This window comes from Panthera onca, chromosome B2 (assembly GCF_046562875.1).
Source record: "Panthera onca isolate mPanOnc1 chromosome B2, mPanOnc1 haplotype 2, whole genome shotgun sequence".
NCBI classification, from domain to species: Eukaryota; Metazoa; Chordata; class Mammalia; order Carnivora; family Felidae; genus Panthera; species Panthera onca.
Genome location: NC_138343.1, coordinates 95,243,387 through 95,261,655, shown reverse-complemented (window position 1 = coordinate 95,261,655; position 18,269 = coordinate 95,243,387). Strand labels below are relative to the sequence as shown.

Here is an 18,269-nt window from a genome sequence, read left to right as displayed (position 1 = left end):
CAGAGGCTAATAAAAGTCATTCTGATGTTCACAGTATACGGAAAGGAAATCAGCACACCCTGCGAACTAGATGTGAAAGATTAAGACTCATTTCAAGTAACAAGCAGTCATCAGTTTTCGCCTCGATTCTTGTTTAATACGAATTTGATAAAACCCTGTTCAAACTGCCTGTGCCAAATAGATTAGCAATGTGGATGCCACCCTTTCCCCTCCGATTTGCTGACCGCACAGGAACTGCACCAAGGTTCTGTCTGGTCTAACCAGGCTCCCAGCAGTGCTGTCCCCTGGAATCACAAGGCGTGACCTACTCTTCTCTGCCAAACCACAACAGGCACTTCCCGAGCCAGTTCAATTACTTAGAGCACCAAAGAAAACAGGCAGCTAAGATGAAAGCATTTATTCTATATTATTACTCGGTAAATACACTACTTAGGAACAGCAGCAATGAGGACAGTTCCAGACTCTTCGGGCCATCGCCAGCCCTGCCCCTCCGAATACACTGAACAAACGATGCCTTTGGGAAAACACCAGTGAGAGCAGGGAACACCAAAAACAACCCGTTCAGCCTTCCCTGGAAATCAAAAGTAAAACTTAACGCTCCTTCGCTGGAGCTCTGGTTATCAGAGGGGCGATCATTCCAACCGAATAGCTGCCCCATGAGTAGGAGTAGGTTGAAGGCATGAACCCTCCTATGTGTGAGGATGCTCTGGGAGGCAGGAGAGCTCTTGGCCTCTGCATCCTAAGAGGACAGGTTTGGGGGACCATGCGGAAGCCTCTGTAAAAGTATCATTCGTCGTCGCCTTAAAAAAAAAAAAAGTTTCCGTTTGATTTCACTGAGAAAGCACTCCAGGCCTGATATCTGATAGGTCTAGAAATGAACTCTGTGGAAGTCCCGACTCTGAACTTTTCAAATCCATTCTCTGGGCTGACAGACTTGAGGGATTCGATTCCAGTGTGAGAGGCCCTCGGAGAATGTTATCTCCTGCTAGCTGTTATCAGTTACTCCAGGGTGAGCCAGCAGCCCCAGAATAAACACAGCCAGGACACTATCAGGGAAGATGCTGATGGGGGCAGTGATGGAGAGCTTGTTGAGGGAGAGGGATTTCTGAAGCCACTAAACCAAAATAAATAACCCCTTATCGGGCCAATATCAGTCTTTCAGTGAGGCCCAGCAGGCAGGAAGTTCAAATTGTCACTTTTGTTTTTTAAAGCTGAAATGGTAAAGGAAGAGAGACAACGAAGTTGGAAAACTGATAGGCGAGGCATCTCACAGCCACAGGAAGGAATTTTATGGAGGTGAAAAAGAACAATTTGAAGGCACCCACGTAGGACCACATTTAAAAAAAGATGTCACCCTACTAAAATGAACATACAGAAATGTCACCGTCCTGTTTCTGCCATTTTTATGTGGCACATTACACCTGAGTCTCATAATGTTTCCGGTGGCTTCAATACTCTCTTGGTTCTAAAATTCAACAAATTAAAACCATAAGCAAGAAGCGGGAGTCCATCAGTAGCACTGTCCTCATATATTTAGTCAGGTGTTCTCACTAGCCACCCCGATAATTCAGTTATTAAACTGAAAACAGAGGGGCGCCTGGGTGGCTCAGTCGGTTGAGCGTCCGACTTCAGCTCGGGTCATTATCTCACAGTCCGTGAGTTCGAGCCCCGTGTCGGGCTCTGTGCTGACAGCTCAGAGCCTGGCGCCTGTTTCAGATTCTGTGTCTCCCTCTCTCTCTGACCCTCCCCCGTTCATGCTCTGTCTCTCTCTGTCTCAAAAATAAATAAACATTAAAAAAAATTTTTTTTTAATAAATAAATAAATAAACTGAAAACAGAGCTAATGATTAGGCCGAATGATAGGAAAATCAGAATTTATCATTTTCTATGCAAAATACTTATTAGCACAGGGCCTGGCCTAGAGTAAAATCACAGTAGATGTCTGCCTTTATAGAAATCAATTTGTATCTTCTTCCAAAACAATATCCAGAGGGAAATGTTAGTCCCCTAAGATGTTCTAAGGTGGAAGTCATGGAGCATATCTCTGTGAAGGTACATTTTAAAAAATCATCCTTCAGCAGCTGAGTAATCAGTAGAGCTGGTGTCATTTCTGACTCTCCCACTCAGCAGCAGCTTGAGTTAACATGAAGAAGAAAATCAAGATCTGTTTTTGTTCTTAAATCTTAAATGGCTGTAGGCGGACGGAGTCATTTCAAGAGTGAACTGCTTCTGAAGGCTCTGAATGGCTTAATTATGCCGACTCACATTTTCGATCTATAATAAGAACCCCCAAGACTACAAGAAAGAACCTAGAAGTTCTGCAGTAGGCAAAACAAAGTCTGTTTTCAACTGAAACTGAGAAAGCAGATTAACATTTAGAAGTCTATAATTTGGTCAACTGTTTTCTAGATGGGTTGGTTAGATACATAGGAAAAAAATACCAAAAAACTTGGGAGGGGTTAAGAGTTAAATTTAATAGTTTCTACTCTTTTAGTTTTAAAAAACGCCAATTTGTGATTTCTGGCTACTTATTATTTTTTTTTACCTCCGTTTAATTAGAATCTCTTCTCAAAATTCTCCCATTGGAACCATCACTGCCATTTAAAGTCCTCACGGAGATTTTGGCACAGACCTCTTATTGTGCTTGAAGCATGGAAACCCAACACAACTCACTTGAAGACACAATCTACCTATTAGGCCTGATGAAATAGTGGAAATTTTCCTGATCAGAGGCTCAATCATCAGCTACACCACACCTAGGACAACTGGTTTCACAATCTGCAGCAGGAGTCTTGGCTTAATGTGACTGGTTATTGTTCACTCTCATTCTTGACTAAGAATCCTGGACAAGGAAAGGGTATCTGAAAATGTTAAACCTCCATTTAGAAAAATTTCTGCACAGACGAAAAGGGACATTTGTGGGAATGAAAGTGTCATTTCGCGGTATACACACAAGTTGCTCTGTACACAAAGAGTTAAGCACTTGAATTTTAGATACTGTGAAAAGCCTTTCATCAGGGAATAAAAATGCAGGGCCTTTGCAACCACACAGGGTGAAGGATGTATGTGAGAAAGCTTCTTCGTGGTTGGGGCAAAGTCACTGGGGTGGGTCACTTCAAACAGAGTTACTGTTTAAGAAAAAGAAGAAGAAGAAGAAAAAAAAAAAAAAAACCACCAAGGTCTTTCTCTGAATCCATGAATGATTAAGATCAAGGAGTATAAGGAGACCATCAAGAAGTGACTTGCCATGCTGAGAAAGTCAAGAGTAAGCAGCACACCTTCCTCACATCTTCTCTAGTGAGAGAAGCTGCTAGAATAGAAGTTGTCTTTTACCACCAGGCCGTGGGGAGTGGCCCAAACAGCTGAACGGCTCCTGGGGTGCTCAGCACATGTGACAGACTCTTGGGAGCTCTGAAGAGACATGAGGGAAAAGAACGGACACCTTTCATCAGGACCTGATTCCCCCCTCATGCTCAGGTTGGAAGCCGTCTTGTTTCCAATGAGTCCAAGACCTTTTCCTGAAGCTCAAGGGTGCAATGATTGTGTGTGTGTGTGTGTGTATGGGGGAGGGGGGGGGCGGTTTGGGACCACGAATGCAAACCTAAAAGGTGATCCTATGAGGGAGGTTGGTAAGTTTTTACAGCCCCACCTTTTCAGAAAGCGACAAACACAGTATTGAGATCCTAGGGAGATCAAGTAAACTAGACAGTGTGGGATGAGCACCAAATAGCTATAGAATTGGCTTGCACCTGACTAGGATAGGTAATTGGTTTGTTAACAGGTCCCAAAATTAAAGTCAAAATTCAAAATTCTAATTTATGTTAAAATTAACATTCATTCCAAATGTTTCAAAGGTGAAAACGTGAACTAAAGTAATTCAGCCTTCAGATAAAGCAACTGAGACCTCATTATCAATAGTTGGTCTATCTGGGGAATGCTTTGTACTATTCTTGTAACTCTTCTGTAAGTTTGAAATAATATCAAATCAAATAGTTACAAAAATTTCAGAATTTAGATGCCAAAACTTTAATCCAGAAGGATTTAATGTTAAAAACTTCCTTAAAACTTAGCAGTCTGACTGAGAACATACAACCATAATTACAACAGATTGGAGTTTTATGGCAATTCTTAAATTGTTCCTAGAGATCACTTGAGAATGACTAAAATGAGGTAGCCCTTTCCAGAGAGGTTAGGACATTAACTATAGTCAAATAAAAAAGTAAAAGCTTATAAACCTAAGGAACTGAGAATTTGTTAAAATAAAGTGATAGGGGTGCCTGGGTGGCATAGTCAGCTGAATGTCCGGCTCAGGTCATGATCTCATAATTTGTGGGTTTGAGCCCCGAGTCAGGCTCTGTACTGACAGTGTGGAGCCTGCTTGGGGTTCTCTCCCTGCCCCTCCCCCATTTGTGCCTTTTCTCTCTCTTTCAAAATAAATAAGTAAACTTTAAAATAAATTTAAAAGGTTTTAAAAAAATTAAAAATAAAGTGATAGGTGGCTACTGTAATACGGATCAGGAGATTAGATAATTAGGATTAGGTTTCTGCCATAAGGAAGGAAGGTATGATATAAAATATTTAGAGTTATCCATTTAGAAGAATATTTTTAAAATTGTTTTTCCAGAGACAATCCTGGATGTTCTACATCAGACCGTGAGTTGATAACCAAATGTACATCTCTATAATATTTCAACACACATTTTAGGCACCAACAAATCACCACAAACAAGGGCTATCCCTTAAAGACTAGGCATGTCAGGACCAATCCCTTTTATACTACTACCTGCCCCCTTTTGGAAGGATTAGAATTGGATATATATTTCTTCCTCCAATTTTCTGAATTAAACACTCAAAATAGCTTTTAATAGTTTACATGGTCGAGTTTCATAATGGAGAATAGGGACTCAAAAAAAATTGTTTTCCCTTTTCCTAGTCCCTTGTTTAAGCCACCTACTTGGCCCAACAAATGAAGCCATATAATTAAACAACATGTTATTAGCTCATAGGGGCAGAACTGACATTACCGGCATTTTTTATTTTCCTTTATTTTTTTGTTCTATAATCCACTTACTGAGATTCATCATTGTCAGCTCTCCGGGATAAGGGTAGTGAAGCCTTTCTGCAAAGTCCCGACAATACCACACAAGAAGCTCCTGGTTGGCAGGGATGGGCTTAATGGTGTAGAAATAGATGTTCATCCCGTTCTGACACGCAGCCAGATTTTGCTCCCGGGCAGAGTGCGCCGGATTCACATAGCGCATCCAGTTGCTTTTCTCCTCATTGAAGCCATCGATGAAGTGGTGAAGCTCCCCTCTGGAATAGATCTGTCCAAATGAAAAGACAGACGTGTGAAAGAAAGTCAGCCCCAAAGCAATGGAAAGCTTCCCCGGCACCCTGAAGAACAAACACAGCAAGTACGGAGTGTGCTTTCTCGTTCCCTGTGGCCCAGTTAGAAAAAAGAATGAAATCGGTTTAGCCAGAGTAGTCTTGCATCAGCATAAGTAAGGGCAGAAACCGGTAAGGCACACTTTGTCAGTTACCTTTTCCATTTCAGTTTTATCGTCTTTTCATGTTTGGGGAAAAACAACAGAAGAATGAAACACAACATTTCATTTAAGGAGCTGCCTCAGGCGGACCAAACCGCCAGAGAGTATTACTTTTGCTACAGCCGTGAATGGCAAATGGGCGATGCTACTAACTTTAGTTCCGATTATGCTGACTTTTAATGCTTTGAGTCACTGGGTAGAAGACCAAGTCAACTGAATACGTCAAACTGAGTCTCTCAGCTTTTTCTATGGCCTCTGTACTTGCCGTTTCCTACACCCCCGCCCAAGGCTTAAACTATGCAAACATCCTCCACCCCCAAGCCTCCAAGTCCAGAAGTAACACTTGTTCATATGAATACTTGGAACCTTGCCTTTTTGTGGAAACACTGGGTGGGGCAAAGGTGAACTTCACCTGCCATAACAAAGTGAGCACCGGGACAGAAGCCAGAATTTGACAGTCTACTGAGAAGTCACTTTTCCTCTTGATAAACATGTTCGGCCTTGCGCTTGTCTCTCAAGCCAAAGGAGAGGAGAGGGAACCCTCTTATCTGAAGGGTGGTTGGCTAAAACACCACCCACAGGGCCACAGGCACGCGTTTTTCAAAAAAGAACAGGAATAAGCTATGTTGTTCTTGAAAGGCAACGCATAACGAAGAATTCAAAGTTTGCCCCATAGTACCACTCCTTTCTGGTTAACACACGCACTCAGGCTCCTCAGTGAAAAGGCAGAGGTAAGAAGAGGAAAAATTAAAACCTACAGTCTTGCTGAAACTACTTTATAAACAAACTCCTTCCCCTTCCACAGAAAGCTTTTCTCTCCCTCTTTTCAAGATGGACCATTTTTTCTTCAGTCTTAAGAAATTTCCTTATACATCTATAATCAATACCTGGTTATCTGCAACTTGTAGTCCTCGCGTAGTAGGGCACTGTTCATAGCAGAAATTTTGCTCTAACCGGACAGCAGGTTATTGCTTTGTTCCTAGTCACATACTGACTATGATAGTCTATAAATCGTTTCTGTATTTCACTCAAACGTTATCAGAAACAAAAAGGAACTCTGTCCCTTTAACACAGGCAGTAAACACCAGAATCACTTTCTTTTAAGAGTAACTTCCTGTAAATTGTGAAGGGGGAAATACATGTGGCTTCATCAAAGCAGCTTGTGAGAGCTTTTGCGGTGTGTTTTGTTAAGAGAAAATGGAACAAGGCTGGGTGAATTCTGCTATCAAGAGGGGTTTTCAAGTTTGTTTACTCTGATGTGCAAACTTCCAGGAACATGGGGTTCCATCGCTCTGCACTCTTCGCTGGGCGGAGACTGCTTTCTAAAGCTACGGGTATGAGATTCCAGTCAGCCATCCATGGACTACAATTTACTGTTATCCTCATTTAAAAGACAGAAATGTCAATGCCATGAAGTCATGCACACACACACTCGAAAATAAAATAATGCATACGTCAAATGAACACTGCTCTCTCTTACCTCACTACATTGCCATATATTATCAGGAAGATTAAAAATGTGCTGACTCATAGTACAGTTACAAGAAATGTCACTCACTGGTTTCTCAACTTGAACATCCCTACTCTTCTTTGCCTGTGTAATCTGGATGGAAGTTTTTCTTTCCTTACAACAGATGTTCATATTCCTGCCAGCAAAATCAGGATGCTTTTAACAACATGTGGGGAGTTTTCTCCTACAATATCCTTTGTATGTGAAAGACTGATTCAAATAAATCCTCCCAAGGAAAGCATTTCAGTTACTTATAGTGAGCCTTTAATGAACCAGAGAATTGGGACAGAGACAGGAGGTTCTTAGGTATTTCTTGCCTTTTTAAAAAAATGACCACACATCATTAAGTCTTATGCTGGCATGTGTTAATTCAGACCTTTGACTCCAAGAATTACACACTTCTGTGGCTCATTTCTGAGAAAATTTTATCGGCAAGAAAGGCAAAAATGCACTCACTGACATTTTGCCCATTAGAAGTCATGAAGTAAATATATTTGAAGCATGTGTAATTATTTTTTTAAAGATTTTTTTTAAGTTTATTTGAGAGACAGACAGACAGACAGACACAATGAGAGCTCACGCTTGTGAATGAGTGGGGGAGGGGCAGAAAGAGAAGGAGAGCGAGAATCCCAAGCAGGCTCTGCACTGTCAGTGCAGAGCCCGATGTGGGGTTCAATCTCTCGAACTGTGAGATCATGACCTAAGCTGAAATCAAAAGTCAGTCCCTCTAATGACTGAGCCACCCAGGTGCCCCAAGCATGTGTAAATATTAAATAAAAATTGTGAGCACACAATTCTTTTTTTTTTTTTTAAATCCATACGTGACTAACTTTATTTTTATTTATTTATTTTTTTAATACATGAAATTTACTGTCAAATTGGTTTCCATACAACACCCAGTGCTCATCCCAAAAGGTGCCCTCCTCAATACCCATCACCCACCCTGCCCTCCCTCCCACCCCCATCAACCCTCAGTTTGTTCTGTTTTTAACAGTCTCTTATGTGAGCACACAATTCTTAGCATTTTCTCATGTTTGGAAAATAGCAAAATAAATTTCTAAAAACACAAAACTTCCCGAATTAAAAAAAAAAAAAAAAAATCCTGTTTCTATGGAACAGCTTCTGACTGATCCCCAAATGGAAGCCTTTTATAAAGACACTTGTCCAAAAGATATAGGCATCCTCGGTAAATACTGGCCAAAATAAGTATAATCCAGTTTTTGTTGTTATCATGCAGCTGTTTCATAAAAGAATTCAAACCATGGTTCCCCAGTAGTCAGGATCATTTTATGCAAGTATGTATAAAAAAAAATTACTTTTAAATTTAATAAGCATATTCTCATTTTCTAATTGAGAAAACTGAATATCCTAGAAATCTACGGGAGGATGGAAAGCAGTCCAATTTTTTTCTCTGTTCCCTTCTAATTCAGAGCCTTTTACTCAAAAATCCATCTAATTAGTTTATCTTTGAAGTCCTTTCTAATCTTGATATTCCAAAGGAAATTGTATGGGCCAGACCTTTATGCTCTCCCATGATTGTAAGCATTTCCCTTATGTTATGGGAGCAATGTGCATACAGTCACATCCAACAGTTTTACATGTAGATGCATGACTAGTCCTAGTCATCTCCATTCCCCTAGTGGCATCTTCCACGCATCCTTCCTTAACTGCGTGTATTTTCAAGCTAATTCATTTACGATTACTCTTCCATTCAATTAAAGTTAACTCAGCAAGAAATCAAGAAGGGGTGAAATCTAAGGCTTGGTGACTCATTACTACTTCCTTGCAGAGAAATGCAAATGAACCTACCCTTGAAGCAAGCAGCAAACTGTTTCCTTTCATCACAAAGCTCTAATGAATTGCAAAAATTAAGATTCACATACAGTCCATATCTCCATCCCTAATCACCTACAGGCTGCTTTTCTAGAGCCACATATTTAACCAGTTTCAATCACATTTGCTTACAATGCCCTGCGTCCACAGGGGCCCCAATGTTGTGGTGAGCCCTAGTATAGGCTGAAAAAGGAAGTGACCCAGCAATTCTAGCTCCATTTTTTTCCCTTAATTCTTAAAGAGTCTGAAACAATTTTCTCTACTTACCCGCCAAAAATATTTCCTGTTGGCGTTCTTAGGAACAGTATCATTGGTGTAGATTTCGCCTATTAGAGGTCCAAAACGTGTTCCCTTTGGTATGTATTCTTTACTCACTACTCCAATAACCTATAGGGGGTAAAATATGAGATAATTACTTCAACTGTAAAATATTAACTAACTTTTTCATTGAATTGTCAAGTGGTAGTACAATGAACAATGACAAAATTATGATATGGAGAGCAGATATTAATGGTGCCTACATAATTTTAATAACAAGCTTCATCTTAGGGGGAGGCCATCCTTCAAACTCCCAGATCGTAAGCAAATACCCAACGAAGTGTGAAAATCATGTAAAGGATTATTCTCTGGTGACTGAAGGTCCTTTATTTTTATTATTACTTTTCATGCTAGAAAAACAGAGAAGATAACCATTGTTTTACCTGATTTTAGAATCAGATATTGCAGAATTAGACTGTCAAGAGTAAACTACTTCAGCCTGCTCCTAGTTTCTTATTTCTCCTTCTCCCTCAAACTATAAACATAGCATGCTTGAGGGGAATAAAATAGTTTTAACCTCAGAAACCAAAATAATGCCCTTTGGTTGTTCCACAAAGACCTAAGGAACCAGAAGCAAAACACATTATATGTTTTTTCATTCCAGATGAGGTTTTTCTTTTTTTTCATAGCTTGTAAGTTCTCCTTAATAGAAGAAAGATCGTCAAGTAACTTTGTTCTCCTCTAGCATCTTCTACTCAACAGTGGTCAAAAGTCATCCTTTGAAATGGAATTTATACCGAGGAAAGCTGTGGGTTCTAAGATCTGAGGAAATGACCTTCTCAGACTGGATGTATCACACCAGAGCCTTGCTAAAGAAACATGTTAACTATGCCAGTTCCTCCTTGATCGTAAATTTCTTTAAGGGAGTGAAAAAAAATCACCAACCACGAATCAGGAAGCAATTCATCACTATTCAAAAGAATTCTGTAAGTGGTCCTCTGCAACATTTTGCAGTTACAGTTTTGTTTTGGTTTTTATTCAGTCACTTTCCCATTTTTATTTTTTTCTTGTCCAAAACTGAATACTTTTTACTTACTGAATACCTTACTGACATGGACCAAGAGGGGAGGTAAAAGAGAATATTTATTTCCAGGTTTTATGAAGCCCGGTGGCTCCTGTGTAATTGTGTACCCGCAATGGTAGGTCCCAATATATATGTATCAGTGAATGTTCACAGGGGATTCTCAGATTTTGGTTGTGATGTACGTGGATACCTCAATAAATCTCCATCAAGAATTTAAATCTGTTTAAATGGATATGGAATAAGCACATCTACATGGTTGTAAAGTCCAATCTTTCTCATGTACATTTCTCATCAGTCAATGATTTTTTTTTTTTTTTTAACAATTTGGTATTCAATATACAAGCCTCAATGGAGCGTACCCAGACTGAAAAGACAGGAAAAAGAAAGATAGAAAGAAAATTTCCTACACCTAACACAAGTTGAAACAAGGTTGTGAGCTAAAGTGTTATTTTTGGTACTTTATGAATTTCTGGCAGAGAGCTGAAAAAAGCAGATGTTCATTTCATCCTCCTCCTCTGCCTTCATTTACATCTATGTGCCCTTTCAATACAGTTCATCGTTATTGGTATTTGTTGGCAGTAAAATGACTGGGGACAGGAGTGCCTCAGAACAGTCTTGAGATAAAAATTTGTACTAAAGCTGAAGAAGACTTACTTATTCAGAGGCTCATTATTTACATTATTGCACCTAATTAATTTGAAAAATTCATGGAATTGACTTCTATGACACGCAAATCATTTGGCATTCACATTTGAGTGATTATTCCATAATATTAAAATGACAAACAGGAAAAACAAATAATGTCATTTGTTGGTGAGCCAATAATTAGTAGTTGATATTTTCAACATATCCACTTTAAAGCAGTAATTTAAAGAAAGGTACTCAACTGGTTCATCAACTTTGTTTTAAATTATAGTCTCTTAAAGACAGTGTCTTGGGAGTCAGAGCTTGATTACCAACAAGTAGCATTATATTGAGGTCAGGTTTTTTCTTCTGAATTGCTCTTTTTTTAACCAATGAGGTCTCTTGCTTCTCATCTATCAATCTTATACTAAGAAAACACACACAGTTTTCTTATGGCCAAAAAACTCGACAGAATCATGTTCCCACAAAAGAATTTTCAGAAGACATAGCCACCCAGCACTTACTTGAGTACAAGTATAAGAAAGTCAAGAGGACACTATAAGACAGTATTTGCCATTTATAACTTTACAAATGCAATTAAGCAGGAGAGGAGAGAGGAGAACAATTAAAAAGAGGGTCTGTGGAAGAAGAGAGGTCTATGAAAGTTTTCTGATTTAAAAAAGAGCCAAAGAGCCTTCAATATTGGATTATCTTTACAAGTGAGACAGAACCGTATTATTTTAAGTTCCTATTATACAAGAGCTATAGGAAATATATAAACACAAAAGTGGATAAACAGAGACACAAAATCATAGAATTTCAAAGGTTGGAAAGAATTGTATGGCTTATATGCCATCTATATCCATTCCCGGTCCAGCATTTTCATACGGGATAAATATCTTCATCTGAAATCTGTGTCTGAGACATTATTCAAAGAGGACATACAAGCTGCAATTTTAAGATTACAGTACTCGGCTAGGTAACTGTGGAGGGGCAACAGAAACCAAGGTCATTTTTAATGGGAAGTGGAAGACCTAGTCATATTCTCCCTCTGGCCCTAGAAAGATCCAGCTGTGAACCTGAGCCAACAACATTCTATCCTTGGAGCAAGCACGTGATACAGAGGAACCTGGTGTGTGCCTTGGATTTCACAGTGCTAAAAAGACTAATTAAGAATGTGTTCACCTATCTCAAGAAGGAAACTTCACAGGAACTGACCAGGGTCCTAAAGAATTACTACTAGGGGCAGGCTGCTGTGTGCCTCCCATTAACCTATCAGGGACAAGACCCTGGCCTCTACATGTCCTTGCCCCTCTCTTGCCTCCAGCCAAGCTCTTCCATACCATGCATTATGTTGGGGTCCAATCCTTCCACCATTTGGGCAGATCTGTCTCTGTCAGTGGCCTCGGTTACAGGACACACCCTGATGTCTGAGGCTTCCAGACCAAAAAAAAAAAAAAGGGCTTGTTTTTCATCATACAAAATGAAGATTTCACAACTTAAGATGGGGGTTGCTAAATCAAAGTCTGATATCAAGGAGAATATAAACTTGGGTGTTTTTTTTTGTTTTTTTAAGCAATTCCTCCTTTAAGGAATATACAGATACACACTCATAGCAGCGGGCTTTAAGCAGAAACCTTATTCAAGTTTAAATGTGGTATGAGCATCATCACCCCAAATTACATTAAGATGATTTAAATTACTAGCTATCTCTCCCCCTCCCCAGATTTGCCCCTATAAAAATGATTTCTTTGATTACAATTCTATTTTGAAGACAAGGATATTCGCATTGAGATAACTAGAACTCTGTAGTGGACTAGGACTTCAGCTTGCAATTCACTTCATTTTTTTAAAAAGGGGGTGGAATGGATGGGAGATGTTTTTGGAAGGTTTCCTCCATAATTATCTTTGTATTAAAGGAAACATGGTACATTGTCTCACAAATAAAAGGCACTATGAAGAAGAGGGAATTGCATGTTATGGAGAGATACTTTTTACAGATGGCTTGAGTTAATAATGGACTTCAATCAAAACAGACATTCAGCGAGTCCCCATCATGGCCTGATGTTTATCACCACATGACTCTGGGAGGTCAGACTCAGAGCCACTGTGCCTCTTGAATACAAGCAAACTCAACACAGGCTACCGCTTCTAAAATATAAATGCTTAAATTGATCTTGCTGTATTCAAGTATTCACAAAAGATTATTTCAGGAGGACAAGGGGAAAATCCCCCTAAAAGAATAACCCATCAGTTAAAAAAAGTTCTAAAAGTTTTGAATAGTAGGTCTATATTTGGCTTCAGTTCTGGAAATAGGAAGTAAGAACAGCCTCATTAAAGGTGCAGAATGATTCTAAACCAAATCTAAAAATGAGGGTCAAGATCAGAAATATGGTTTGTATGTTTTGTTTTTAAACCCAAAGAAAAAAAAAGGTGCTGACACATAGCACAAATTCATAATGAAAAATGGTCTTGTTAAAAAAAAATCCCCCAGTATGTCAGCACAACAGTACATAATGTAACATCTTCTGCTATTTAAATGAAAACATGTAAAGAAGGGCAAGATAAATCAGTGAGATAAAAACCCCACGTAGAAAGCTTTTTTTTTTTTCCTCTTTCCATGGCTGGTGGGACTGAAAGAACTAACTGAATAATGATAATGTAAACATTTCATCAATCCTGAAGGTTTCTGTTCTAGAACTGTCTGCAGGTATCACACCCTCAATGGCTCAATTCCCCAGGCTTCTTTCACCACCTTAAGGAAACTGTCCTCTCCCAAAAGGGCAAAAAGGAAGAAAGAAACAGAAAAACAGGTACAAATTCCAGAGTGAGTGTAAGACAGTATTACATTTAAGTTGGCTTCCTGGTTGCTTTTATGATTAGGAACGGATGTGGGAAAATAGAATAGAAGGCCCTGATCTCTCATTAGGTTAGTTTTGAAAAGACCCTCTTTAGGGATACAGATACTGCATGAACATACTGAAATAGGAAGTTATACGTTCAGACCAAAAAAAAAAAAAAAAAAGAACACCAAAGAAGCTTAATAAAGGATTGGGCTGAAAGATGTAAAGGCGATAAATAAAACCACAGTGACACCAAGAGGGGCCAGTGTAGCATAATCAAGAAGCAGTGGCTGGGGAAGTCAAGAGAACTTTGCTCCTAGTCCTGGCTCACGCTTCTCACAATACATCTTAGGTAAGTGACTATCGTTCTGAACCTTGGACTAATAATCTGAGGGCATTCCTTTATTGAGCTATGATTTTAAGCAGAATGATGGAAATTGAAAAACAAGCTAAGAGCTGAACTGACGATAAGAACATTATAGAATTAAAAGCCAAAGATGAACCACAGAATAGAGGTCTTTATTTCAAAACAATGGGCAGGACAGGGCAACACAGCACAAAAATGAGCCCTGAGAACGGACCAATATTTGGTCAAATGTGATATGGGAAAAAACACACTACACCTTTTAAAACCACAGTCAAACCTTAGGTAGCCAAACAAATCCTACATTGATTCCACGGGCCACATCTTATGAGACTTTCAATGAGAAGAGGGTTGCTTTCAGAAAGAGGTATAATTAAGGCTGACCTCTGGGGGTTAAATTTTTGGTAACATTCATGTACAACTACAATTTAAATTTTGCTTTAAAAAAAAATCTGCCTCCATTCTTCCAGCAGGGGGAAAAAAAAAAGGTTAAGCTTTAATGAAACTCAAAGCAGAGTTGCTCTATTTAATTTTAGACAGCTGTGTCTCCCCCTCACCGAAAACACTGAACTCAGACACAAACAGGAAAGAGACAAAGTATTTCCCAAACAGGCTCCCCGACTCCTTCAAATACTGTTCCTTGGGGAAGGAGGAAAGTGATCTGACATGGCTCTAATGAATTGTCCCAGTATCAAATTATGGATTCCTACAGCAAGGAATCACTTCTTTCTGAAGACAGTGACGGAAGTGACAGTAACCTATGGGAGTAGTGGTGGTGGGAAGTCTGTTGGGGGGCTGATTCCCTCAAGCCAGCTCAGCTTATGGACTAGTAAGAACAACTAACTGCAGTAGCTGAATTCTCAAAACCAGAGGTGGTTCTGCAAGTTATTTCACAGCTAAACATCACGCCTCACTATAATCGTTATATAAAAGGGTAAACACAAATCCTTTGCTCATTCCAAGTTTGGGTTTCCAGCCCCTTTGAAACAACAAAGGGTGTACCCACTTCAGAGGCCAGTAAGGAATCGGCCTGCCAGCCCAGCCAGAGCAAAGGAGTTGCCGCAGATAAACACAGTGGTTAGCTCTGAAGTCATCCGGACAGAGGACACTTTTACACGAACCTCTTCTTGGTCTACACCATCACTTCAGTTCATAAACACGTCAAGGTTTTGAGAATAATTTTAGAAACCCAGCTAATAAAGCTGGCTCATTAAAAAGAATAAAGCCATCTCATGACCAAAAGGAGACAAAAGAAACATGAAAAACTTTTTTTTTTTTCCCCTAAGAAAAAGTTTTCTCCCTCAGAAGCTACCGTACAATTGGAGGACCAGGGGTCAGGGAGTCCGGGGGTGGACAGTGGCTTTCTCCAAGGTCACTGTCAATTTCGCCCACCTCCTTCTGCAATGCAGCTTTCCCAAGATGTGTCAACTCACCAAAAGACTGAACTGTTTACTAATTAGTAGGGAGCAGCTGAGAGCTGCAGGAAATGAGGAGGACAGACTTGGGGAAAGAGAAAGCAATGAAAGAAGGGAATTAAGGGATCGATTAAGTATTGATACTTACAGATTCTCACGGATATACGAGGCCACAAGGGCAAGTAGGGAGATTTGGCGTCAGGTGCCAATCTTCTCCAGCAACAAACCAGAGGCTTACCTCTTTGCTGTTCGTGGCATATTTGAAAAGCAGATTCCTTGGTAGAGACGCCTCTGCCTGAACTGAGGTCCCTCCGTCGGCCCCACAGTCCCAGGGGTGGTCGTTCACAATGTATGTACACTTCTCTTCAAAGTCAGCCTCTGTCCACAGAGTCATGTCTGCGTCCTCCATGTCCATTTTCATGGTCCCGGCGGTCACCCCTCGAAACCTCACAGCACTGGAGCTACACTTCGGGGCAGCCTGGAAGAGAAGGGAAAGGCCTTTAATCCCCATTGTCCTGTGGCTCCCTGTGAGAGGCTATGACTAATACAGTAGTCTGAAGACTTTAAAAGCAGATGCAAGAGTGCTTGGTACAGTTGAGTAAGAGCCAAAAAGCCGTATAAAGAAGACTGCCTTGAAGAAGCGAGGTTTTAAAATGCCACTCTTACTTAGTTTTTTAAAAAAAGAAAGACAGACTGTGGCAACCTCATTGGGGAGGGGGGTGGAAAAAAGAAAAGAAACACCTCCAAACAATCCCTGCTTTACCTCTCACAGCAGAAAAATGCTGTGGGCGCTGGGTCCTATGTCCCAGAACGCCTGGGGTCATGGCCGCCAGACCCTCCGCGCTGTGGAAAAGCTGCCTCAGAAAAGTGTCACAAACAAGGAGAGGAAGAGGAAGGAGCTCTGTCTGCCTCTGAATGAAGCTAAAAATGGAAAGCGCGTGTGGGGCAGGAGCGGAACCCAGCCGGCCTTTTCCAAATGGGGAAGACTGAACTTTCCCACCAGCTCCCAACGCAAAACAACTTTCAAAACAACTCGCCGCCCCCCCTCCTCTGCTGCAGCGCTCCCTTTCATCCTCTCACACGGGAGACTGGAAGGGTTGCATCCTGCCAGCATCCCTGAGCTGCAGCTTTTCAGAAATGATTTGGAGCACAGGAAAAAGAGGAGGAGAAATGGGCGAAAGGGGAAAACTCCTGGCAGTTTCCTCTGACTGGTGGGCATCTCACGCCAAATTTTGAAAAAGCAAAACAACAAAGCATAAAAACTCTTCAATAGCATTCCCTGGAGAGAATTCCTTCAGGAGCCCTCAGCTACAAATAGCACTTTCCATTTAAATCTGAAAGTGTACGAATTCCCAGAAGTCACTGATGTGCTTCAGTTTACTGTAACTAAAGTTATAACAAATATAGAAGGCTCCGAGGACAGGCACTGCTTCCATTTGTAAACTGATAAGGATATTCCCGCAAATCCCCCCTTGCACTCAGGAAAAGTGCTTTCCAGAGAGAGAGAGAGGAAAAAAGGTAAACAACTTCTGGAATGTTTTCCCATATAGACAAGGCTTGATTAAAAAAAAAAAAAAAGTAGGAAAGCGGGTATCATTTCCATGTAAGAACGTGTCCTCCTTAGAATGTAAACACAGCGCTCGGCGGAAGTCCTTCAAGGTGGCTTTCTTTTACATTCTTCTATTTCTTCCCTAAACATGATGCTCTTTTAAAAAGAAGTCAGATGCAAAGTTGTCTTTCCCCTGTTATGACTTAAGCAAACTTGCTTGTTTTCATTTAGTTCCCACATGGACAGTCATGATGGTAAATAAATGTTAAAATCTAGCGAAGTTTAAAAATAAAGCCAACCCGAAGGAGTTATTTTGACGGGGGTGGGCAGGAGCCACTACCGAAGTTTCAATGAATTGACAATTATGCCTAGAACTGAAGGGGTTAATGATTCATAAGGAAAAAGTCTTATAAATGTTTGACAGTTCTAAGCGCCCTAAAGCAGAAGCAGTTCTGGTTTCTACTGCGACTACGCCAACAGCAACAGCAACAACAACAACAACAACAACAACAATTTCTGATCAATTTCAGGATGAAAAACAAGATCAAGTTCCTTACCAAGGTCGTACCCACACGTTTTTCCAAGCAAATATCCAACATCGGAGATAAGTGTCGCTCATCTCTACACAGTCCACATTTCCTCCGCGTCCCCTGGCGGGCTGAGGACTGACGCGCACCTCGGCGATCCCTCCTTTTGTACGGCCGCCCCGGCGCCCGCGTCCCGGCTCTCTCGGCCGCGGACAGGTGCCGCGCGCTGCTCTGCCTCTCCGCAGCACTGGAGGGCTGAGTGTCACTGCAGCACTTTCAGTCTGTGTTAACCAGACCGGAGGCTCCTTTCCCCTCCCTGCAGCAGATTTCCCATTCGTCTGATTCACTCCCACCAGCTGCTGAAGGGGGGCGTGGCCATACCTGAACTCGCCGGAGCCGCGCAGAGCTCGGCCCAGGGCTTTCCCCCCGGATCGCCAGCCGCCCCGAGCTTCCTCTCTTCGCATGTGAATTTCAACATTTACTTGGAATCTTCTCACTTCCCTTTGAAAGCACTTAACCTCAACGTTCGCTCGGGCTGTATTGTATTCTAAATACTCAGCCCGCCCTCCTTCCTGCCGAGACTTTCGAAGGGGGCGCACATTCCTTAAATTAGGGAAACCTAAAAATTACCTAAAAATTTTGTAGTTCCTCGGCTCGAATCCACACTTTAACGAACGTACACCATTTACCTGAAAAGAGCATGCGAAATTATTTTT

General features: G+C 40.9%; 1 protein-coding gene across 5 annotated transcripts in view; it reads right to left on the bottom strand.

Moving 5' to 3' along the window:
- PRDM1 (PR/SET domain 1) overlaps positions 1 to 18,269 on the bottom strand; it is a 107,269-nt gene that overhangs the window by 5,415 nt on the left and 83,585 nt on the right. Inside the window, exons 1-4 of one of the 5 annotated variants that reach the window (XM_060616286.3) lie at positions 17,584 to 17,742; positions 15,716 to 15,955; positions 9,157 to 9,276; positions 5,072 to 5,324 (exon numbers count right to left, since the gene is read on the bottom strand). In XM_060616286.3, the coding sequence (XP_060472269.1) occupies positions 5,072 to 5,324; positions 9,157 to 9,276; positions 15,716 to 15,955; positions 17,584 to 17,625 (655 nt within the window). In that variant the 5' untranslated portion in view covers positions 17,626 to 17,742. The other 4 variants (XM_060616288.3, XM_078447176.2, XM_060616290.3 and 1 more) reach the window with 4 other exon arrangements.